The 26,023-nt window shown below is 45.5% G+C and overlaps 1 protein-coding gene across 1 annotated transcript in view; it reads left to right on the top strand.

Moving 5' to 3' along the window:
• LOC127669996 (uncharacterized) overlaps positions 1 to 26,023 on the top strand; it is a 150,238-nt gene that overhangs the window by 26,516 nt on the left and 97,699 nt on the right. The window contains exons 11-19 of the mRNA XM_052164278.1: positions 2,262 to 2,374; positions 2,742 to 2,874; positions 3,471 to 3,674; positions 10,538 to 10,730; positions 13,409 to 13,536; positions 18,929 to 19,129; positions 20,038 to 20,159; positions 21,676 to 21,904; positions 25,703 to 25,905. Coding sequence (XP_052020238.1) covers positions 2,262 to 2,374; positions 2,742 to 2,874; positions 3,471 to 3,674; positions 10,538 to 10,730; positions 13,409 to 13,536; positions 18,929 to 19,129; positions 20,038 to 20,159; positions 21,676 to 21,904; positions 25,703 to 25,905 — 1,526 coding nt within the window. The remainder of the gene's footprint in view (positions 1 to 2,261; positions 2,375 to 2,741; positions 2,875 to 3,470; positions 3,675 to 10,537; positions 10,731 to 13,408; positions 13,537 to 18,928; positions 19,130 to 20,037; positions 20,160 to 21,675; positions 21,905 to 25,702; positions 25,906 to 26,023) is intronic.

Here is a 26,023-nt window from a genome sequence, read left to right as displayed (position 1 = left end):
GCTATATAATGAACTCCAACCAAGGGTCCATGGTGAGATCTTGTCTCAACAACAAACAAAACCCCACAAATAAATAAAAACAAACCTAGACCTACAGGCTCTGTGTGTAGCTCAGGAGTGCTTGACTGACATCTTCTAGACCTGGGCTGAGTTCCCAGCAGGGAACGGGGAAAGGAACAGGCTCTTCTTCAGTCTGTGTTGTGTTAGACTCGACTCAGAAGCCAAGTTTCCAGCACAAAGGACGCACTTCCTCCATCAGCCACCAATGAGCATTCTGGCTCCGGCCCCCCCCCCCCCCCCCCCCCCCCGTGCCTTTGGACATGGATTAGTTTAGCTGGGTATCACTTATGTTAACAATGTTGCTGCTACCATTTGGTTTAGTTTCTATTTGCCATTAATCCCAAAGGCCCGCTTTTCTTTCCTAACACAATTCTAATTCTGTATTGACTCCAAGTCTGGATTTGGGAAATAAGGAAAGACATCAAGTTTGCTTACTATTGTTACTTGATGGTGGTGTATGATTAAGATAGCCCTGGATCAGATGGACCAAGGGCTTTCGTAGTCTTTGAAAAAGACAAAACCTATTTAGCTATATCCTGATCAGGACAAGGGAAGGACCAGCCAGACTATGCAGCAACTCTGGGTCCCATGACCTGTCTGTCAGGTCAGTGTTCTTGCCACCTCCCTGAGAAAGCACACGTTGAGTGATTTTCCTCTGCTGGTGATGTGTAAGGAGTTGGTATGGACTGGAACCCCATGGACTGATTCCTGGCAGGAAGCACCACACGCAGGCTGCAGCGCTGGTGAGCAGTGGTAGAGCCTTTGCCTGTTCTCAGTGGCTACACACCAGAGATGTCCGCCATCACTTCTCCAGTCTGACTCCAGAGATGGATGGAGGCAGTTATTCTGAGGCCTCCCTGAGAACCCTTGAGCAGCTCTGTCTGCCATGAACTTTCAACAACTGTAGCCACTGTACCTGAGATCATGTGGCCTGAAATGGAGCCCTAGCTGTCTCCCTGTTCTAAAGAATGGTTTGGGAACCTATTTTTCTGGGATATTTCCAGATGTGCTAACATGGCTGCCACATTGACCCTCTCTTCCTGTCCCTCGATCCATTCATCATGGGGCTACACCTGCTAGTACAAGCTTTGAAATGTCGAGTACATTTGAGTGGTCTAGTGCCAGGACGGATCATCAGTTGCTGGCGTCAAGGAGGAAAATGGCTATTTGGAACACTCAACAGATTCTACTGTGAGGACTGCAATCCCATGAAGCAGATACCAGAATAAGCACAACCCAGATGGGTTTCCTCCTGAACCTCTGCCACCATGGGTCACCATGAATGAGCGCACTTTAGGAGAACAGGCTATGTGTCTAGGGATCGAAAGGAGGGTAACTAGAGAGGCTGCTCAGAGAGCCAAGGGCAGACCACAGATAGCACCGCCTCCATGCCTGTCCCTGGGGCCCCAGGTAGATGACCAAAGGCCCTGGCCACCAGAAAAGATGAGTGTGTGAGATATTTTCATACATGGGCCCTTTCTAAACTTGGAATCCCAGCCAGTCATAAGGGACATTGTCTCAGAAAAAGAAGGGGGGGGGAGGTTGTGGAGAAGTGACTGAACAAGGCAGCTGATACCCAACCGGAAATTCTGGCTGCCTCTCCAGGCACATGTAGACATGTGCACACACCCATACATACCTTCAAGCACACAGGCACGCTCACATGTGCATGTGTGTGTACACACACACACACACACACACACACACACACACAGAAAAAGAGAGAGTAAAGGGCCCTGAAACTTACTCTGTAGACCATGTTAGACTCAAACTCACAAAGATCTACCTGTCTCTGCCTCCTGAGTGCTGGAATTAAAGGTGTTAATAAAAGAAAGATGTATCTGGTAAAATCTGTTACTCTCGGAGGGGTAGATGGCTCAGCAGTTAAGAGCACTGACCACTCTTCCAAAGGTCCTGAGTTCAATTCCCAGCGACCACATGGTGGCTCACAGCCATCTGTAATGGGATCTGATGCCTTCTTCTGGTGTGTCTGAAGACAGCAACAGTGTACTCACATACATTAAATAAATTTTTAAAAAAGTTTAAAAATAGTTACTCTCTCATTCACTGTGGAAATCTAGATTTTCATGTGCTGTTTAGGATTAAAACACATTTATTAACACATCTAATATTCAGATCATGACATTTACTTCTATGATGACCTGTGATTTTGTTAATATCATAAATGTATTTTTTGATAGGCAGAAAATGTGAAGGAAGACAGCCTTTCGGTGGAGCCAAGCTATGATGACCCTGCAAACCCACGTCTCAGCCAAAGTTCTGATGGGTCTCTGAAGCAGAGACCAGAGACAGGGTAAATTAAATTTCTCCGTTGGTGATTCCCGGGAATGAAACTAATTAAAACTGTGGGGGAAACTGAGTGACTGAGGAGTGTGTGGCTTACATGTGATCTCAAAATCGTTTGAAGTCAAAATAAATGCAGAGCCATTAGCATCTTAACATGGCAATGTATCTGAATTCACTTTCTCCCCATGACTGTCTTTCTAGTGGGTAACTGCTCAGTGAATTGTCTTTTTATAGTTATGCAAATGGAGCAACTATTTCCCTTTTGCCTTTCTAAAGATCCCCTTCAGTTGGGGCTCACAGCCCATGGGATGTGTAGATTTCCCGAGCCCGTCTGATCTGAGAAGTGCTTACTCTTTTTCTTCTGTGCGCTTAAGATACAGTTATGCCGTGGCCCTGCAACTGCTGGGTTTGAGCGACGGGACTGAGCCCGACAGGAATCCGGTCCTGATGAGAGGGGCCTACTTATCCTTCCTGTGTTTGCGCCACCTGCACATCCGGGAGCTACAGGTGGGCAATGATGGCACATCCGGCTTCAGGAATTGGAGATGTCAGATTGTCTACCAGGGGGCCATCCTTGCCTTTAATAGCAACGTTTTCACACTTTCAACTCTTTGACTTTGCGTGTGTGTGTGTGTGTGTGTGTGTATGTGTGTGTGCATATGTATGTGTGCATGCATGTGTGTGTGCATGGATATATGTGTGTGCATGCATGTGTGTGTGCATGGATATATGTATGTGCATGGATATATGTGTGTGCATGGATATATGTGTGTGCATGCATATGTGTGTGCATGCATATGTGTGTGCATGCATATGTGTGTGCATGCATATGTGTGTGTGCATGCATATGCATGTGTGTGCATGCATATGTGTGTACATGCATATGTGTGTACATGCATTGTGTGTATGCATATGTGCGTGCATGCATGTGTGTGTGCATGCATGTGTGTGCATGCATGTGTGTGCATGCATGTGTGTGTATGTGTGTGTGTGTGTGTGTGTGAGTGTGCACATGCTCATTCGAGAAATCAGTACCTTCTGGATCAGGTGAGGGTTGGAACCAGGCAAAGGGCAATGCGGTGATTCTACTTTTTCTGTTCCAGCGCATCTGCTTGGGAGTTCTTAACTTCTTCAGATCTGTTGAACGAACTTTAACAATGAATACTTCAGGCCTTACCTCCGTTTCAGGGACCCTGGTCCCCACTCTGGGAGATAGTTCTTGGGTAAATGTGTCAAAAGGAGGCGTGGGCACCTTGCAAGGCCTAGGAGCACACCACTATGTCCACGGGACACCTGCTGAGCACACGGTGAGCTATTCCACTGAGTTTTTATTTTCTGATGAGTGCCTCTTCCAAACTGTGTTTTCTTAGCACCTACTGTCATTTAACAGGGTGGGGTAACAGGCGGCAAGGTCACAATAAGCAAAATAAACCTGATGTAGAATAACCGTTCAGAAGTGGAGGCTGAGGGTTGGGAGCTGCAGACCAGAGAGGACAATGAGGGCTAAGTAGAAACACCTGAAGCGGATTATGTGCATATGTACAAATCACAGTGAACCCTGTTCCATTGTACAATTAATGTATGTTAGTGAAAAGGTAGCAAAAGAGGATTGACTTTGGAATCACAACAAAACTCAGTGGCCAGAGCTGAGCGAGGTGACTGTGATGTAATCACAGCCTCAGGGAAACTTAGCAGGGGGACTTAAGTTTGAGACCCTGTATAGCTAAGCAACTGAACAAGCACACACTGGCAGGGACCGGTGTTTTTGGAACCACAGCAGGAAGGAAAGAGTCAGACCACCGGGGAGCTGGTATTTCATAGTGAACAGAATCAGAAGGATCCTTCTCTCTCTCGGCCCGAGTCTCAAAAGTGTTCTCACAAAATTCTTACAGGACCCTCTGACAACGTGCCAAGCACCTTTGGGTCCCCTTTCTGTTTTCAAGCCTTTAAAAATGACACTCAATTAAGCCAAACATGGGGATGCACAGCTATAATCCCAGCGCTGCAAGGGCCGGGTAGAAATATCTGGAGTTCACGATCATCTTTAGCCAGCACTGGCTACATGGAGTCAGTCTAGCCTCTGTTTCCCCAAAGATAATAGGTATAGTGTTTTATACACACCTGTAACACAAGTACTCTGGAGGCGAGGCCCAGGGATCATGAATTTGAGCCCATGCTGGGTTGTGTAGTGCGATCATCTCAAAAATGGAGGAGTTAGAGGCCAGCAGACAAACGACTAGTATAATCCCTAGGACCAACTTGGTAGGAGGAAACGCCCGACTGCTGTAAGTTAACCTCTGACCTCCAGGCTTGCGATGCGTATGTGTGCATCCGCACACTCTATGGCATGAACACCCACACACACAATGCAATAACTGCATGTCTTAAAAATGAATTTTAAATGTTAAGGAAAATGGTATTAGGTCCACAAATATAAAAATAAAACTTATGGGGCCTGGTGAGATGGCTCAGAGGTTCAGAACACTGGCTGCTCTTCCAAAGGTCATGAGTTCAATTCCCAGCAACCACATGGTGGCTCACAACTGTGAAAAATGAGATATGGTGCCCTTTCCTGGCCTTTAGACATACATGTAGGCAGAACACTGTATACATATTAAATAAATCTAAAAAAAATTAAGCAAATAAATAAATAAATAAAACTTTTTTTTTTTTAGCTTCCAGCAAGCCGTATTCTGGACTGGGGCTCCTCACATAAGCCTCTTATATCTATAAAACAGGAAATTTTACTGTTAAATGCTGCTCATATGGCAGCGTTTAGACATCTCTCTGGGTAGTGGAAGCATAGTAAGAACTTTGTATAGAATTTGAGGTTTCCTAGAAGCTACATTTAAAACATGCAAAGAAACATGAGGTTAATTTTTGATATGGCCCGTGTCATGTGGTGAGGTGGTGCACGTCCTTTTGCCTGAGTTCTTTGGAATCTGGTGTACGTTACCCACTCGCTGGCTCTAGGCCATCACCCACAGGGCCTCTCTGCAGCCTGAGTCTTCTTGTCCTCAGTCACTCAGCATGAGGGGCGAGACTTCCACTCAGTACACAGGCCAGCACTCTTCTTCCTCAAGTCCTCATGCCTCTGACCCCTCGACTCACTCAGATCCACTCTGATCACCCCACACCTCCACCCCTCACTCCCTGGAGCTCCGTCACAGGCGGGATTGCCTTGTGGCCTGGGACCTTTGGAGGACGCTCTACACGCTCTTCAAACAAACACGGGGTAACACGCATACCTCTTTCTCTTTCCTACATTGCTCCTACTATAGCTATGATGACAGATACTGTGCTAATAGAGTTTTTAAAAACTGCCCTCACTAAGAGGCTCGGTCCCATTTTGTTTGTTCCGGGTTGGGGTGAAAAATAGAAATGTCCGGGTAGAGGGGAGACAAATGGCAGCTCCTTCTCCTGATGACTGTAGGGTGAGCATCTTGGGGCTTTGCAGGGTGTCATGTCTCTCGTCTCCTAAGTGATAGGCATGGTGTCATAGAAAACCCTCCCAGCTGCTAACGCTTTAGTGTGAGACACACCAGGCTTTAGTGTGAGACACACCAGGCAGTACCTTCAGTTGGGGCCTTTAATAGGATTGGGATATCTAGTCCTGGAGGGTGGGGTGAAGAAGAGGCTGGATGCCAATACACACACACACACACATACACTCACACTCACACACACACATACACTCACACTCTTTCTCACACACACACATACACTCACACACACACTCACACACACACATACACTCACACACACTCTCTCTCTCTCACACACACACACACACTCTCTCTCACACACACACACATACACTCACACACACACATACACTCACGCTCTCACACACATACACTCACACACACACTCTCTCTCTCACACACACACACACACTCTCACATACACACACACATACACTCACACACACTCACACATACACTCACACACACACTCTCTCTCTCTCTCTCTCTCTCTCTCTCTCTCTCTCTCTCTCTCACACACACACACACACAGAATATGTTTTTTAAAGTGTTTTTAAAAGCTGAAGTTAATGAGTTTGTCATTTGTCCAGCAGCTTTGAGCAGTCTGAATAGTTGAATCACCATTAATGATAACACAGGAGAGTTTAGGAAAATTTAACCCAGTCAGATGAGTACCATCTATGTTGCAAAAAAATGCCTAAAGCTCGCATTAGTAAGTGTCAGTCTCCGTTACCCTCCAGACTTTAAACATTCGTGAATCATTCCAAAGGTCCTAGCAATCATTTCTACTCAGACCCTAACGACTCCCTCCTTTTCCTGCTTTTCCTCCAAGAACAACACTGCAGGACCGGCTTTCTAGACCACAGACAAAGCCTTTAGGACGAGGGTCTTTCTGTGAAAGCTTAAAGGCGGGGGTAAGGTGCAGGAAAGTATCGCAGCCACAGGCCCACAGGCAGCGAGCGAGCGAGCAGTGGGGACAGGTTAATCTTCTCTATGCAGCTGTGGCTAAACTGTCCCCCCACCCCAGAACAATTCAAGGGTTCTCAGGAACCCTATGTTCACTGTAGTGTGATAGTTCCTAGGACTGCCACCACAGAAGGAGTGGATGGTTCTGAAAGGATAGAAAGTACAACCTAACTCTCTAATGACCCCAAGAAGTCAGAAGTTTAAAATGCTATCTCCAAAGCAGCTCTAACTCCAGCCTTCTAAGGAGCCCCAAACACTTCATATTCCAGAGCCGCTCTTTGTTAGAAACTAGGTAAAAGGTCGCATTCCAGAGCCCGCCCTTTGTTAAGAGCTAGACAAAAAGGCCTTGAATAGGTGATCCTGGCCCCATAAGGTAACTGGGAATGAGCTAATTATCTGCTTATCTTGCTTCTATAAACTGCTTACGTCATTACCCCAACCCAGGAGTTCACTCAGCTATAGTTCTCCAAGAAAATAGGAAACTAATTGGTCCACAGAGCAAGGGCTCCGATAATTTAAACTGATTGACCGAAAAACTATGGAGTGGTACAAATCGATTGGCTCGCACTACACGGGCTCTTGATGCTAAGGAATGATTGGTTTGCGATTTGCAGGCTTTGTTGTAAACTTATAAAAGCTGTTCCAATTCTGCACTCTGGGTTCCACAGCCCTCTACCCCTGCGTGGTGTATGACTGTGGACCCCAGAGCTCTGGAATAAGAATCCTCTTGCTTGTTGCATTGAGACCGTTTCCTGCAAGTGATATGGGTGTTGCCTTCTGAGGCATGGGGCGCTGGGGTGCCCTCGTTTTTCCGGTCTTACAATTCATGACAGGCAGAAATGGACTGCTACAGTTCTGGATGCTACCTGTCCAAAGCCAAGGACTCAGCAGGACCGTGCTCTCTCTGAAGACTCTAGAGGATCACCGTACAACCCTCTTTCACCAGCTGTAATTTGGGGCAATTCTGGCCATTCTTTGTCCCCACCCCTTCTCCCCTATCCCTCCCTCCTTTTCTCCTCCCCTTCTTCCCTACCTGCCCCTCCTCCTGTCTTCCTCCCTGTTCTTCTTCGTGCCCACCCTCCTCAGTTTCTGTTTTTTTTCTTTTATTTTTTAATTAAATATATTCTTCATTTACATTTCAAATGTTATTCCCCTTCCTGGTTTCCACTAGGAGTTAAGCCCAGGGCCTCGTACAAGCTATGCGTGCACTCCACTGACCTACAGCCCAGCTCTCCTTCCCAGCCTTTCATGTCTTATTTCAAGATTAGGGCTCACTGAATTGGTGAGATCGGCCCTGTGGCTTGTGATTCTCCTGTCTCAGCCTCTAGCATAGCTGGGCTTACATGTGTGTGCCACTGTGAGTGGTCCCCTTCACATTTCCTGACTTACAAATGGATCACATTAAGTTCTGCCTATAGCTTCCTGTGCAACCTCCCCCCGCCCCTGTCAATCTCCAAATCCCTTCATTTGGTAAAGACCCTACCTACGGATAAGAACCTACCCGGACCCAGTAGGATGATCTTTTAATGTGATTGTTTCTGTAAAGACTTTGTTTCCAAATAAAGTCTGGTCCAAAGGTTTCCAAGCATACATGAATTTGGGGGACATTATCCAACACAATAAAGTACTAAGACTTGAGACTGCAGATGCATTTTGGAGGAACTTATAGAATTAAATATTAACTGATCAATTGTGTGTGTGTGTGTGTGTGTGTGTGTGTGTGTGTGTGAGAGAGAGAGAGAGAGAGAGAGAGAGAGAGAGAGAGAGGACAACTTTCAGGAGATCCCATCTTCCACCTTGCTTTGAGGCAGAGTCTCTCTTGTTTCTTGCCGCCCTTAGGCTGCCTGGCCCACAAGCTTCCAGGCAACGCCTCAGTCTCTGCTTCCCATGCCTAGGAGAGCGAGCTGGGACTGCAGACATGTGCCACACTCTGTCTTTTCTTTGGGCTCTGGAGCTCAGAGTCAGCTTATCTGCCTTCCTTGCTTAGTGCTTTTACCCCCTGAGCCTTTCGAGCCCAGACCTCACAGAATTAAACCAAACGTGCTTCGCTCTCCATCAGCTCATGTTTGTGACCCTGGTGTGCTTCCCCTGTGTGGTGTTACACACTCCAGACAGTTATGAGAGTAGAGAGAAGAGGAGCGCCTCTTCAGGTCAGGCAGCAACCTGAAGGCAGAAATTCAGAGAAAGTCTTTGGTGGGGGCCAGAGATGCAAGAAGAGAGTTTTAGTCTCTGTTTGTTGTCTTCTAATGTCCTCTCCACTGAACGTGTGAGTGACAGAAACTGAGAAGAGGCACCTCTGGTTGGGCCAGCTGGACTAACCAGTTCACCACCTTCCCCTTACCTCACCCCAGTTTCCTGCCATAAGCCCTTTATAAAGAAAGCCCCCAGCTGGGCGGTGGTGGCGCACGCCTGTAATCCCAGCACTTGGGAGGCAGAGGCAGGCGGATTTCTGAGTTCGAGGACAGCCTGGTCTACAGAGTGAGTTCCAGGACAGCCAGGACTACACAGAGAAACCCTGTCTCAAAAAAACAAAAACAAAAACAAACAAACAAAATAAAAAACCAAATCCAAGAAAGCCCCAGCTCAGCAACCTGACAGCCCCCATTTCCTGGGACCCTCCCTACAACAGGAGACCTCTGATCCATTTCCTTTTAAGGCCCTCCCCCCCCCATTCCTGAGTCTATAATAAACTTCTCATAAAAATCCTGTGGTCCAGGAGTCCCATTGTTTGAATTTCTAAGATGACAACCCCAAAGCCACTGGCACAGGGTGGCTTTAGTGGCTGTAGAGTCTCCAGGACCCTAAGACTTCTCCACTCCCAGCAAAGCCCACCAAGAGCTGAGAGACTTCATCATCCTCAAAGATACCCCGATATTGCCATATGGTCATGTTCTGCCTGTCTTATGACCTAAGGGCCATGGCTCAGCCAGGGTAAGATCCTAGCTGTGCTCTGACCCAGCCTCTGACTTCACAGACCACACCTGACATACTGGGTGCCCTTTCCAGTTGCTCTGGAGTTAACTAGAAAAACAAACTAATTTATGTGCCTCAAGAACAACCTCGTCCTACCAGCATTCTTTGTCTGTGTGTGCGTGTGTGTGTGTGTGTGTGTGTGTGTGTGTGTGTGTGTGTGTGTGTTAGAAGCAAGTTCAAGGTCCCAAATAAAGAGTCCACTGCTCCAATCAAAGTGTCTTGGCAAGGCAGAGTTTTGTTTGAAAGGATGTACAGTTCACAGCAGCGAATAAGCAAGCATTTAGAGACAGCAAATTTACTTGGTTTTTATTCTAATACAGGTGACTGTGTCTTTTCTTCACTATCTTTCACAGTCTTTCACAACTGGCTGGTTTTAACCAATCAGCATAAAGGAAATAAAGGACTTAAATAAAGAACTTAAGTCTCTTAAGGTAAAAGAAAGCATCAGGCCTTTGTGTAAATAAAAATTTTATCAGGTGAGAGGATTAGAACGCTTGCATAAAGGTCTTATAAGGTGGGAGAGATAAAAATATTTGAATTCCTTGTGGTAAGCAAAGGTTTCACAGTGTTTGAATATATGTGTGTGTGTGTGTGTGTATGTGTGTGTGTGTGTGTAATTCAGCTCTTTGCACCCTCAGAGTGCTTGTGGCTCTGCACCACAGCCCACTGCCCAGGCCATTTGGACTGACAAGCTCCAACTCCCCCTTTCCCAGTAACTTTGCGGTTTGGCTCCCCCCCCCCCCCAGGTCCACAGCATCCAATTCCTAGAGTTCTCAGAAGCCGAGAACCAGGATGACTTCCACACCACACACGCTGGCTGCATCCACACCCAGGACCAGCTCGGCGCGTACGTCATGTATGACAGCGCCCTGCAGGATTGGAAGGAACTGGAGTCAGAGCTGCTGCTCATTGCCAGCCATTACATTGAGAAAGAAAAAAGTAAGGAGAGAGATTAAAAGAGAACCAACTGGCCGGGGCTAGGGGTGAAGTTCAATAGTTAAGTGCTTCCTTGGTGTGCACAAGGCTCTTGTGGATTTCCAGTACTGAAAAAAACAAATCACACACACACACACACACACACACACTTTTGTGGTGAAGCTATGCTTTTTAAGGTGAAGCTATGCTTTTTAAGGGATCAGCTGCAACTCTCGCTGTTGTTAGATTGCTGTGCCCGGGAACGTTCACTATCCCACCCTGGGTGGGAGGGGTGTGCTTGGTACAGGACCCCAGGGAAGCAAAGGAGCAAGTGGAATAAATGATGCTTTTCCTGAGCCACTTGACCTTGAGGAAACTTCAGTAGGAGCAGAGACATCACTGGCATGTGATCTGGCTGAGAGAAGGCCAGGCACCCCAGATGGGGGACTCAGGATTGGGCTAAGCAGCCCATAATTACCATGTTTGCTTCTTTTCAGCAACACTGCCTAAACTTTCTTTTTTTTCTCCCAGAGCCAATATTTATCTCAATATTTCTAACCTTCTCTACCCCTCCTGCAACTTCTCCAAGTCTCTCTAACTCCTAGCTCCGCCTCCCCTTTTCCTGCCTAAACTTTCTAATTTTAAAAGTAGCTAAGGTAAGGATCTTTCCCTTAGGATGGCACAGAAGCATTTCCTGTTGCCTTTGGAAAGAGCTTAGGCTGTGTAGACACATCGCGGCCCAGGAAGCAGAGTTTAGAAGGTGTTTGTGTTGTGTTAAAAACGTGTGTGGACTGTGACAGGTAATCCATCTTCACTGTGTTTTAAAATGCTCATCAAAGAATCTGTGACTCGTTTTCAGATCCTGCAAAGAGTTAATTTGACACTACACATGTTACAAATATATTAGAATACGCAGTCATTGCTACAACTGTATCTAAATCAGGCACTGAACATTCTAGAACATTTAATTTCAGCTCTTAGCTTCTATTTCCACTGATTATACTGTTAACTTACAGATGATTCCTCCCCAACTTAGGTTGACCTCTTGATCTCTTCTCTCTCTCTCTCTCTCTCTCTCTCTCTCACTTCACACAGACATACAAAATATACAAACTCACAAATACACACTTTACTCACATATACACACATAAACATACATACACACTTTTCACACACAGACACACACATACACACATACATACACTCATGCACATATATACACATACACATCAACATACACACACTCATACATACAGACACACACATTCATACACACACACACACACACACACACACACACACACACATACACATACATATACACGTAGCCACCCGCGGCTACATTTGAATGGTTTACTGGGTTCCCTGGAAGGAAAGCTGGGGATAGGAACAGGATGACAAGAGGAACATGAAGCCAAGAAGAGTTTCCTATTCAAGGCTAAACGTTTAATGAAGGTCTCCAAATATATATAGGTGGGGCAAGACCCTTCCCCCAAAAGCTGGAAACTGGTTCTGCTTGCTCCGCAGGAGGCTGGCGTCAGGTGGCAGCTAGTGTCTCTCAGGAAGCGGTTATCCTTGGGGAACAATAGGCTTCACCTTGGTCTGAACGCTCCACCCTAGGTGGGAAGCAGTGGCTAGCAGAGTTTTGAAACTCCCGCTCAAAAAGGCTGTGGGGGGCACATATACACACTCACACATATATACACATATACACACATGCACATACACTCATACACATATACATTCACATACATGTACATACACATAGACACACATTCAGACACACACATATACAGACAGACATATATACACACATACATATACATACTCACCCATATATACACATATACACACATATGCATACCTGCACATAAGCACACACAAACTCACACATATGTACACGTAAATACACACACTTCATATGGAACAAACACTATATTAATCTGAGTTGTTAAACCACCAGAGACCAGTTTTTTAAAAGGAAGAGATGTGTGTTCTGCCATTAAAGTTGTAAATTCAGGACATTTTGGCATAGACTTCACGTCAACTGGTTTTACTTCTAAACAGTCTATAGAGGACCGGGATATACTTCAGTTGGTAAAGTGCTCACCCAGGGTACAGGAGGCCCAAGGCCTGATGCCTAGCAGTGCATAAACCAGGTATGAGGTACATGCTTGTGATATCAGGGCTCAACTTGTGCTGTCGAGTTAGGAGGATCAGAAGTTCAAGGTCATCCTCAGCTACATTGTGAGTTTAGGGCCAGCCTCAGCTACTCAGTCTCACAATGACAAAAACATTTTACTGAGCTAGGTGTGGTGGTGCACACTTGTAATCTCAGACCTAAGGAGACAGAGGCAGGTGGATGTCTGTGAGTTTCAAGCCAGCCTGTTCTGCATAGCAAGTTCTATGAAGTACTACACAGTGAGGAGCCATATCAAAAACAGAAAAAGAAAAAAAGAAAGAATTACTAAAATTTGTCTTTAAATTTAGAAAGTAAAAACAACATCTCTTGTTAGCTTGGAAGTCAGCATGTGTGGACTTCAGGCCTGGTCCTTGGCAGGTAGCTCTTCAGTCCTCTTTGGGGAGTCCTTGTTACCAGCTCAGATCTACTCCAGAGATGGAGCTAATTGTCTCTGAGTTCTTCAGAGATGGAGCACTTTGAGAAGGCATGTCTCTAACCATTCCCACTGCCTGCTTCCCAGGTCACAGAGAGGACTGCAGATCAGAGGGCAGCCAGCTCCGGGGCTGGGCCCACGCAAACGTGGACAGATTTGCTGTGCTGAATGACCTGTGGACCTGCGAAGCAAATTTTCTGGAAAGCAAACGCCAGGTATGATTCTGGAAGGCAAACTGTGTCTCAAAGATCTGTCTGCTGGCTGTGCTGGTGCACACCTGTGATCACAGCACCCAGGAGCGGAGGCAGAGGAATTGCCGCAAGTGTGAAGCCAGCCTGGATGACACATGAGTTCCAGGCCAGCTGGCTATGTAGCAAGACTCTCTCTCTCTCTCTCTCTCTCTCTCTCTCTCTCTCTCTCACACACACACACACACACACACACAAATAAGCAAAACAGCAAGGTTAAAAATGTACCTTGCTAGGTACTGTTTCAGAGCTCTACAGATACATGCAAGAGATAGCTCATATTTATAGTCTAATGAAGGTATTAAGAGTCCTGCTTGTGCCGGACAGTGATGGGGCATGCCTATAATCCCAGCACTTGGGAGGCAGAGGCAAGTGGATTTCTGAGTTTGAGGCCAGCCTTGTCTAGAGAGTGAGTTCCAGAACAGCCAGGGCTACACAGAGAAACCCTGTCTTGAAAATACCAAAAAAAAAAAAAAAAAAAAAAAGAGAGAGAGAGAGAGAGAGAGAGAGAGAGAGAGAGAGAGAGAGTCCTGCTTGTACAAAGGTAGATCCTGCATCTTGACCATCTTAAGGCTCCTATGACAGAAGTGTACATATGCCTTTCTGTTTAAAAGGTATCTTAGGGGAAGCTCTGGGTTATACAATTACATATGAAATTTACCATCATTTAAAAAGTACATTTCTTCAAATCACAGAAAGAACGAAATTTATGGCTATAAAAGTTTATCCAATCTCAGCAAAAAGCGTCCTTGTAATTGAGATCCATTCAAGAGCCAAGGGTTTCAGTAGGAAGAGATATTTGTCTTGTCTGGGGACTGTTGAAATGGAGAAAACTGTCCCTAAGGACTGTTCCCAGAGGAACAAACTTAATCTCACCACTAAAAGATGCTTAATAAGGTGTCTGGAAGAAAAAGATTCTTAAGCATAGGAAACGTCAGTTACAATATCACACAGGGAATGGCAAGGTAGAATCCAAATTTTCATCTGAGGTACAGTTGATCCCCACCCTTCACACTGACACCAAGGCTAAGTCTCCTCACCGGTTTTCAATTGTTAAACATATTGGTATCACCACTTAAGAGGTTCTGGGACATATTAGTTTCTTTCAGTTCTTTAAAATAACCACTGTATGTATGAAGACTCATGAAATTAAAGCTGATGTCAACCTAATGGCTCGAGGGACGAGAGAAGCCAGAGGCTGGTACCGCCGCTCCTGGCTCGCGCTGTCCTATCTCCCGGTTCTCCCCACCGAAGCCAGCCATATTCTACAACAATTTGAATTTATATATGTATACAGCACTAAAATGAGTTTTGTGTATTATTCTTGTGACAAGAGAGAAGAGGGTACGTGGAAAGTTGTGTCTACCACTGGTCTTCTGTTTGACACTTTGGCGTGATATAAAGCACTATCTTAAACGTTATCATAAATCTTAGATCTTACACATAAGGCAAACTCAATAAGAAAATCTCACAAACAAGATTAACCCAGGGAGGATTGGTATTATCAGTTCTGTCTGCTTTCCTATTTTCTCAGACAGTTTCTGACCACTCTCCCTGCTGTGTAGCATATTACTTTCTGAGAGCTAGCCCTTGACACACAGAGGTGACATTTGACAGGTTAGGAAGACTTCTCAGGCAAATACCAGCCTGGAATTTAAATGGTAACGGGCCAGTTAGCAAACAGATAATAAACGAGGTGGAAGGATCATGCCCCACCCTTGCTGGGAAGGAATTTGTAATGAAATTATGCAGTGATCCGTCTGGTACCTTCTCTCAGCTGAGCCTAAACACTGAAAAGATGATACTAGCTTAAATTATATTTTCCTTCTCAACAGATGATATACTCCAATATTTGGGACATGTGTACCTTAAAAGAGTATTTGTTATTTATCTGAAGTTCAAATTTGGCTGGATGCCCTGTATTCCTACTGATTTTGGGGGTGCTTAGGAGGCATGTCACAGCATCTAGAAAGTCAGAGGGCAACAGAGCGTGTTCTTGCTTTGTATCATGTGAGTTCCATGGATTGAACTCAGGTCCTCTGACTTGGTGGCAGGTGCCTTACCCGCTGAACCATCTTGCCTACCTGGCCATCCTGTGATCTTATTTGCTGACTCCGGCAACCTTATCATCAAGAATGAACATTCAGTTTAGCATGGTCCTTTGCAACTTGGCCTCACCAGATTGGGATGATCAGAAAGGACTCTTTCCACAGCCGTCTTCTGCAGAGAGAATCTCTTATAAGCATCACCTGTCAATCAAAAAGCTGGCAGCCAATGAGCTGAGGTAGAAAAAAGGATTTGAAATGCTAGCAGGAAGCGAGAGGATTCTGGGTAATAGTAAGAGTATAGCAGGGCAGTGGTGGCACATGTCTTTAATCCCAGCCCTTGGGAGGCAGAGGCAGACGGAATTCTGAGTTCGAGGCCAGCCTCGTCTACAGAGTGAGTTTCAGGACAGCCAGGGCTACACAGAGAAACCCTGTCTTGAAAAAACTGGGGGAAAAAAAGAGTATAAAAGTGAGACTTGGGGAGTGATTCAGGAGATGAGACAAGACAGATGGAGATAGATGTAAACCAGCAGGTAGATGTACTTAGAAAGACACTGAGAGACACTGATGAGACTCAAGGGAAGGAGCAGGCCAGGACTGAGGAAAGATAGCTAACCAAGTGTTCTCTCTTGGCTGTTTATTTTGACTCACACATAGAGTAGTTTGAATGGGTTAAATAAATGACAAGCTAGTCAGGGTAGGAGCCAAAGTTTGTGGCTGGTGCATGTAATAATAACTAATTAGTCTCAGAGTCATCATTCTGGGAGCGGGGCTGGGAAAGGAAACTTTGGATTTTAAAATTTATTTTTATTAACCAACTTCCCTCATCAAATAACCAACAATTGTACTCTTTGTCCAAAAAACGGGTCAAGAAATTTAAATACCATAAGCCAGCTCCCAGGATTACCCTGGCCCAGCCAGAAGGGTTCACGTTGGGTTAGAATTAACTAAAAAGTAAATGTTTCTTCTCTGATCTCTCCCTGGGACAGCCGGGTGGGGCTTTCAGTCTGTCTAGACACTCCTCCTTCATCTTGTCTTCCTTTCTGTCATTTAACAGTTAGCTAATATTCTAGAGTGACTCTTGGGTGAGGAGGTCTGGCCACCAAGAGCAGCCTGCTCTTCATTTTCTGTGGGATGAACTTGGGATCAAAGGGGACCCCCATCTTCATTTCTGATTCCGTTCTGTGACGTGTGAGTTTCTAACCCCTGGAATACCTTCCGTGGTAGCCTGAGTTTCTGGCTCCTCTTGGTGATTTCCTGTTCATACTAAAGTTGAGTTTGGTACCTTTCCAAAAAGCCATCTGTCTTAGTCAGGGTTTCTATTCCTGCACAAACATCATGACCAAGAAACAAGTTGGGGAGGAAAGGGTTTATTGAGCTTACACTTCCACATTGCTGTTCATCACTAAAGGAAGTCAGGACTGGAACTCAAGCAGGTCAGGAAGCAGGAGCTGATGCAGAGGCCATGGAGGGATGTTTCTTACTGGCTTGCTTCCCCTGGCTTGCTCAGCCTGCTCTCTTATAGAACCCAAGACTACCAGCCCAGAGGTGGTACCACCCACAAGGGGCCCTCCCCTCTTGATCACTAATTGAGAAAATGCCCCACAGCTGGAGTCCATGGAGGCACTTCCCCAACTGAAGCTCCTTTCTCTGGGGTAACTCCAGCCTGTGTCAGGTTGACACCGACACCAGCCAGCACAGCATCCACCGAGTTGAGCACCACGTTAAAGCACATCGATGGACTGTCTGGAAGAAGTGACTTCAGAGAGGAAGGATTTATTTTAGCTCACACATTTGAGCACATGCCCTCCATCTTGATTCGGAAGGCTCGGAGGCAAGCAGCTTCAGGGCGACAGGGGGAGGGTGTAGCTGGGATCCTTACCTCCTCACATCTCAGCATAACAGGAAGTAGAAGCAGGACAGGAAGTCATGGTGGGCTACAAACTTCAAGGCCCACACTTCCAGATCCACTTTCCCCACCTTTCAAAGGTTCCACAACCTCTCAAAACTGTGCCATCAGCTGGAGATCAAATGTTCAGAAATCAGAACATGTCAGGAATATTTTACATGCAGAACGTCACAGGTACTGACTGAGGCGTCCTAGGGTCACTGCCCACAATCCTTGCCTAGATGTTAGGCAGGCAGATATAAACACCTCTTTTTAGGTGACATCTGATTCCTAGTGTCTGTTCAGTCTGCGTGTTTAACCTTCTTAGGTAAAAGAGGAAAACCCTTTCTCCTCTGCACTCTGTAATTCCGGGCCTGTGACTGGGAAATTAATGATGAAAGACAGTGTTGACTGTGTGTTCATGTGGATGTCTTCAGAGAATAAGGGACTCAAAGAAGCCAACATGTAAAAACTCAGCTTCCGGTCTAGACGTAGGCAGATGAACTAAGCAGACGTTCTCAAAAGAGGCAGTGAAGTAGCCATCAAATCTTTTATGTTTTATCTCATTCTGCTTTGCCTGTGTGCACCATGGTGCATGCCTGGAGGCCAGATGACAACTTGTAAGAGTCAGTTCTCCTCTTCTGCCGTGTCAACAGATCCCAGGGACTGAGCCCAAGTCTTTGGCCACTGGGAAAGGACACTGCTGCAGTCTGTCGAGCCGTCTGCAGCCTGTGCAGTGTGCTCTGGCTTTACCGCTTTTGTGAGCTGTCATTCATGCTGGGGTGGGCTTAGGTGGTGTAGGTACCTTTGAGCCATCTCTGCTCCTGTAAGTAACCCCCCATCCCTACCAGGAACCCCCCCAAAACCCTCATTGGCTCACCAAGTTGGACTTTTGTATAGTATCTGTACTTTGGTCTGTCATCAGTTCAAAACAGGAAAAGAAGATATATTGTGGTTTCACCTGATTATTAAAAAATGATAAAAGATAAAAGATCTAACCAGAGTGGTACTGTGGAGAAGTGGCCAGGTGAAGGAAAGAGGGTATAACTCCGGCAATATAAACTCCGGCAAACATTTGAGGTGTCCTCTTGCCGGAGTTTATATTGTAGCGTGACACCGTCAACTCTATAACATTTCTTTTGTTTGTAAAGAGCAGAAGAGAGAACAGAAGTAGAGGGATCAAACCCAAGTCCAGCCCCGGCTTCATGGCACGAGCTTCAGCTCCTGCCTCTCCACTCTGCAGGTTTTGCTGCCTGCACCTGCTCTTCCTATATTTGCCCATACCAGACCACTAGCCACCCAGAGGTTCCAGCATCTGCCTTCTGCTAAGGGCCCAGGGCTTGTCAAAGCTCAGGATGAAGCTTCCGACTTGTTTGTTGGCCCAGAGCTGCCTGCACTGTGTCCTAATCATAAACCTTATTTTTAGCTTCTTGATAGTTACTTGGAAGCCTACCAACACACCTTGGACCCCGAGGAACGGTTTGCGTTAGCACAAGCAATGACTGACATTATGCACCGACGCCCCAAGTTTGATCTCAGCCACCCGTATTTCACTAAGGCCTACCAAGATGATTGTACCTGCCTGAGGCTTCATCTGCAGCTAGTGAGGGGCATCTGCAGCCACCACGTGAGTGGGGCTTTTAATGGTGCTATCTGGGAAGAGGATGAAAGACCTCAGCCAGAAATAAAAGTAACATTCTTTCGTTGCAGGTCCAGAATCTGGGTTTTCTGGGCAGAAGCTTTATCTGTAAGCTCATTTGTGTTTCTAAACGCCAAGTATAACTTAGGTCTTAAAGACCTAAGTTCTAAAAGTTCTTAAAGACCTTAAGTTCTAACCTCAGCTACATAGATTGACAAGGACTCAAGGACCTCATCTCTCATGAGATCATAGAGTTATCGTCAACAAAAGAACCTTTCCAAGACACTATCATATAAAACGCTGATTTTTTTTCCCATATAGAAAGGATTTTTGTTTGGGTGTTTTGTTTTGTTTGTTTGTTTTGTTTTTGTTTTTGTTTTTGAGACAAGGTCTCACATAGTAGCTTGCCTTGAGCTCCTGGCAATCCTGTCTCAGCCTGCCTCAGTGCTGGGGTTGTAGATATGGACCACCACACTTGGGTTTTGAATTTTATCTTATTTTATATTTTATTTTATTTTATTTTATTTCAACAATCTCCTACCCTGTAGCCCTGGCTGACTCATTGTGTAGCTCCAGCTGGTCTGAAACTCTCAGACTGTTCTGGAACTCACAGAAATCCACTTGTGTCTGTCTCCTGGGTGTTGGGATTGAAGGCTTGTACCACTAGGCCCAGCTTTCTTGTTTGTTTTTGTTTTTGTTTTGTTTTAAATTGGTCGGTGTTCCTTTCCTTGGCTGACCTTTTGACTGAGAGGTCAGAATGTTCCATTGTAAACAAATCTTCAAAACCACGTCCAGGTGAAAACCAGTGAAAGACAGGGACACAAGGGGGGGGGGGGGGTTAGCCTTCTCCTGCCTCCGCTCACAGCTCCGGGCCTGGGAATATCTTTTCTTTTTAGCTGGAGCAGCAGCGGGATTACATCCAGAGGCTCTGGCGAGGGCGTTATCCCGAGGCTCACAAGACATTCGGACTTCCCCTGAACATAATTTGCAAGCAATTTGTTTCCATCAACGACAGCTGGTAAGTTGGCGTTGTCTTTAGCATTTTGCACTTAATTTTCTCCAGCAATTAAGGATGTAGCACCAGATCAAAGCACTAAGCTTTTAAGCACCCATCAGTGGCTAGTGGACGTCAGAGACCTTGAGCGGAGCTCATTTATCTGAAGCCAGAGGCCTGTGCTTTTAAGTTGCTCTGAGAGGAATTTCTTTCTTCTCACTAAAGAGGCTTCTGAGAATTGGCCAGGTGAACCTCTGGGCATTACCCTTCAAAGAGCAGTATTCGATTTCCTGAGATTACTCGGGGCGGGTACACATTTTGCCACCCCCTCAACATGACTGCTTCCTTCCCCTGTTCCCTTCTAGCCTTTGAGTTGGAGGGTTCCTTGAGATGGCAGACCCCAAGTTGAGCAGGATAGCCTGAGATCCAAATCTCCTCAGTGCCCCCAATGGAGGGGGGTCATTGCCTCTCTCTCTCAATACCCAACACGTACTTCTGAGGACATAGATGTGAACACAGGCATAGACCTGAGCCTCCAGAGGCGCACATTAAAGAGAGTCTTTATGTAAGAGGTCGCCATGATAGGTTACATCTTTGAGACAGGCAGGGGACTGTGAGAGGCAATAGCTAAGGTTCTACTTCTTAAGAAAGAGTCTGGTTTGTGAAACCGCACCTCCCCCATAGACTTCGCACGGCGCAGATGTCTTCACCGTGAGGAGCTTGGCCCCAGCTGTGTGTACATCTCGCTCTGGAAAGAATCTGCTATTCAGGAAATGGCTTTTGGCAGATCGGGCTAACATGGGTCCTAGAAGCCTTAGCAGTAGTCTCCAAACCCATGTGCCATTGGCTCAATGGAAGCTTGTTTTCAGGTGTTGAGCTTTAAGATCGAGGACCGAGCTGAGACCCATTTACCTAAATTCTAATAGAATATTTGTGCTCTTCAGTTTTAAGGTAGGAAGACCCTTGACTTGTTCTGTATCTTTTATTTAAAAAAAAAACACAGACAAGTATTTTATTGATTTTTTTTTTGGCCTCATCTATACTAGGAAGTCCTCAGTGTACAGAGAACGTAAAAATTGTCTTTATTCATTAACATTTGGGGAGAGAAAAGGAAAATAACTTCAAGCGAAAAATAGATACTAAGAATCATGGAAATTATTGTTCTCTTATGTAATCATTTTTTATTTTTAAGCAGTTCTTTTCTCAGGAGGTCATTGAAGCGTCAAGGGTTTTGTTATAGTTGTTGCTTACTGGACAGTTGGAAACACATCCATTTCTTTCCACTTTACAGTGTGTTAAAGCAAAGAGTATATTGCAGTCCTGGCTAATTCCCTCTGTGCTTCCCTGTTGGTGGAAAGATCAGGGCGTGTAGGAGCTGTGAAAAAAAATATAAATAAAATATATAAATATTTATAAATATAAAAATATATAAATAAAATATGTAGGAGCCTACTTTAAAAATATAAAGTCAGACATCTTCAAAAAAACCATATCTATATTCTTTGTTGTGAAGAATCAAGCCTTTCTTCTCCTCTTCCAGCCCAGCTTCAGAGGACACCCACCTGTTTGAGTCCCACCCTTCCCTTGGCCTGACTGGACTCATCCCCAAAGCTCTGGAGCACCTGTTGCGGCAGGCTCGCCACGCCCACAAGCGTGCATCGCCCAGCAAGCTCGCCCAGATGGAGATACATATCTTGCAGCTTGCCCTGGACCTGTGGCTGACCCCAGCCAAGCCTGAGGCCTGGTACAGCACTCAACTCCAGAGAGATGTGAGTGTCTTTTGACAGGACCGTTGGGTCCTTGGCAAAGAGACCGCCTCCTTCCAGATGTTTCTGTCAGCTCTCTGTTTGGCTGTTTGGCACTATTCCCCTTTGTTTGGCCAGAGAAAGAGCAGAGTCACAAGCCTTGCCAATGTTTCTATGTGATTTTTGTTTTGGACAAAGCTTCTAGCTAGCATATGAGGGATGTTGCTATAATTAAAATTAAATGGAGGCTTACATAGGTATGTAAAAATATTTTCTCACTCCCCACGGCTGTTTTAATGATACATTGTGTCTGTGTTGGGGAGAAGCTGGAGATACACTGGAAAGCTATAATGGTCAGTGGTTCCAGCTGTGCGGGATGGTGCGCCTGGCCTTGTATTTCAGTCAATATTTTGTTGAGGCTTTGATGCTGGGCTGGGGCTGCCAAACCAATCTTGTTCTACAGCCACTTGTGATAATGGAGGTGATTTAAAGAGTATCGGCTCCTTAGGTCAACATGGTATCCTATCTCTCCCACCTAAACATCATCTTTAGAAAAGGAAAGGATAGCTGGGCGGTGGTGGCGCACACCTGTAATCCCAGCACTCTGGGAGGCAGAGGCAGGCGGATTTCTGAGTTCGAGGCCAGCCTGGTCTACAGAGTTAGTTCCAGGGCAGCCAGGGCTACACAGAGAAACCCTGTCTTAACCAAAAAAAAAAAAAAAAAAAAAAAAAAAAAAAAGAAAGGATTTGTTTTTGTTTTTACATTTCATTATTTTATTTGTGTATGTGTGTGTCTTTGTGTGTGTGTGTGTGTGTGTGTGTGTAGGCTGTGTGTTTCTGGATGTCTGTAGAGGACAGAAGAGAATGCTGGATACCCTACAGTGGAGTTACAGGTGGTTGTGAGATGCCCAGTGTGGGTACTGAGAAAGACAGTTGGATCCCTTGGAGGCACAGGAAGTGCTCTGAACCCCTGAGCCATCTCTCCACGCCTAAAATCATTTTTAAAGAGACAATTTAAAATGTATTAAAATAATAGAAAAAGTTCAGAGAATTGCAGCAGAAGCGGAAAGACTGCATTTTGCTTTAGAGCTGTTGAGAGGCAGGCACTGTTAGCACAGGCCCCGATGCTGAGGCGGCTGGGAAGGAGAATCAGAGTCAAAGGCTGCCTGGGCTGCACGGTGAGTGCCAAGTCTGCTTGAACTACATAGCAAGAGCTTCCCTCAAAAGCGGGTGGAGGAAATACAATCTTAAAAGGTAAAAAGAGGCCTGGCTATACAGCTCAGGGGCAGCGTGCTCGCCTGCTACGCGAGGCCCTAGGTTCAATTCCAAGTTCTGCAAAAGCAATAAATCAGTCAACCCACTCACGATAGGTTTGTGAACTCAAGTTGTCTTCCATGCATAGGATACAGTCACACCCTTCATTCATTACTATCTTCCAGTTCTACAAGGCTTTCTGTTTGGTTTTGGTTTTTGAAACAGAGTCTCACTATGTAGCCCTGGCTGCCCCAATACTTTCACTATAGACCAGGCTGGCCTCAAACTCACAGAGATCCACCTGCCTCTGCCTTCTGAGTGCTGGGTCTAAAGGCATGCACCACCATGCCAGGGTCTGCTAGGGCATAACTGATGAAGTGAAATTTGATTCTTAGATACTGATTGGCAGATTGCTCACTTCTACTTCAGTGTATTATTAGCATTTGACATGAAATGTGTGAACCAACTCATTGCGTGTGTGCATGATTGCGTGTGTGCATGATTGCGTGTGTGCATGAAAGGCACAGCATTATGGTAGTAATGTATATTTCTGTGCTGGTTATTACAACCATGTGTGTATGTGTGTGTGTGTGTTGTGTGTGTGTGTATGTGTGTGTGTATATAGATGTATATAGATAAGTGTGTATTCTCTATATGTATATATACATGTGCAATACACACACACATACATACACACACATATATAATTTGTGTATGTGTGTGTGTATGCCTGTGTGGATTTATGTGCACCACATGCATGCAGATACAGATACAGGTGCAGGTGCTTACAGAGGCCAGAAGGGGGCTCAGTTTCCTTTAACTGGACCTATAAATGGTTGTGAGCTGTCTGATCTGGGTGCTGGTAATCAAACCCTGCAGACAGTCAGACTCTGCTATATCTCTGCTTGTCTCTGCTGTGGTTGAGATGATTTTTAACACATGCAGTCAAAAGCTGTGCTTTTTGGTATGATTCTTTTTGGCTCACTTGTCTGAGAAGATAACTTCGCTGCTCTTCACTTATCTGAGGCTTAATTAAATGGAACGTCAACCTTTTGTCTATCATATTCTCTGCAAATATTTTTTCATTTGTCTTTTTTAAGCAAACCCTCTTATTTTTGCGTAGTTGGATCTGGTGATCATTTTCTTTGTGGCTGTGTCTATCCTCCTAAATGCAGAGAGGACATCTCCCTTTGGGTGTTTCATTTGTCTCCTCTGATCCTGATATTAAGGGTTTGATTTAATTTTTAAACATCCAACTCTTTCACTCTTCACTGGAATTCGTGTTCATGGGGTGATGTGCGAGACAGAAATTGGAATGTTCCCGAAGTGCCGAGGAGTCATTTGTCTTACTTCCATTTTTTATTCTCGCACTGTCCTGTAGTACCATATTTAATATTAATTTTACAAAATGTCTTATTGATTACAGAGACTGTCTGGGGTGACTTGTCTAGTCTCCTGTTAATGTCACAATTTTAACTGTGTCTTTGGAACTATGTTCACAATTAAACCTAGAAGTACTGAATATTTAGCCTAACTGTTTGTATTAGAAAGAGGGTGTATCACTGCCCGCTGAAGGCCCACAGGAATTTAAGAGCTCTCTTGGTTCTCAGGGCTGAAGACTTTAGGAGCCTGAAAGTCACATCCCAGCAGAAAAGTCCTGTGGTAGAAACATAGTTAAGGGAGACGGCAGCCTGTGGAGCAAGCCAGAAAGAGAGAGAAAGTTTCCTCCAACTAGGCTGTTACTGGAAAGGGCACATTAAATGTTCACTAAGGCAGAAGGGTGTTCAAGGTCACTTGGACGCTTCGTGGATCACATGAGGCCACCCAGGAGTGAGGAGTCGCTGAGAGGCAGGTGGCTCCTGTGAAGCTAAGGACTTAGAAGTAGGGGCCTACCAGGCTACTCTTGGTCCTACTAAATGACCTTGTAAGACTTAAAGGTCACAGGCCAGCCTTGGTGCAGGCTCATGATCTCAAATGCTCAGGAGGTGGAAGCAGGAGGGTCACTAGTTCAAGGCCAGCCTGGGCAACTTAGTGAGATCTTGCTTGAAAGCAAAAGTAAGAAACAACTCCATAGTAGAAGGCTGGCCTAGCCTGAGACCCTAGGTTTAGTTTCGGGACATTTTGGATTCCTCGTTGCTGAAGAAGAACTTCTATGCTTCCTGGAGGGTCTGGTGAAATTTGAAAGAATTCATAGGTGTGAAAAATCTTTGGCATTTTGAAACTGCAATCAGAGAGGATTATAAAAATTGTTCATTGGCCACCAAAACATTTTTAAAGTTTTTTTATTTTGTGCATATGGGCCTTTTGCCTTCACGTGTGTCTGTGTACCACAGGTATACCTAGTGCCTGCGGAAGCCAAACAAGGCATTGGACCCCCTAGTGCTGCGGTTACAAGTAGGTCTGAGCTGCCCTGTGGGTGTGGGAATCAAGCCCAGGTCCTCTGGATGAGCGGCAGTCCGTGCTCTAACCACCGAAGCATAGCTCCAATTGTTAAATCATTTTCTAATCAGTGACTTTTATTTCTATTTAGTCTTCCTTTAAGTTTTCACATTACTTGGTTGGCTCTCAGCTCTTTTCAGCTAAAGTGATGGGTGATCCCTTTCTCGTGGAGGAGGTGGGCCTGCTGGCGCTCGGGTCCACGGCGGACAAAGGACAGAAACAAGGCCAAGAGTTCCACACGCTGCTCCTGGACACGGTTTCCAAACTTCTGGAACTCCTGACCCTCCGTCACCGGCTGATAGAAACGAGCGTGGAGAGTGCATACTTGGCTGGGTTAGTGGGGGACCAGAAGGATTTGGGGAATAAATGGGAGAATCTAGGGCTCGCTGTCCTGAGCAGCTAGATGAAATGATGACACCTTCCTCCCTCCCTCCCTCCTTCCCTCACTCCC

Source organism: Apodemus sylvaticus, chromosome 19 (assembly GCF_947179515.1).
Source record: "Apodemus sylvaticus chromosome 19, mApoSyl1.1, whole genome shotgun sequence".
In the NCBI taxonomy this organism is placed as follows: domain Eukaryota; kingdom Metazoa; phylum Chordata; class Mammalia; order Rodentia; family Muridae; genus Apodemus; species Apodemus sylvaticus.
This window is presented reverse-complemented; position numbering and strand designations above follow the sequence as displayed.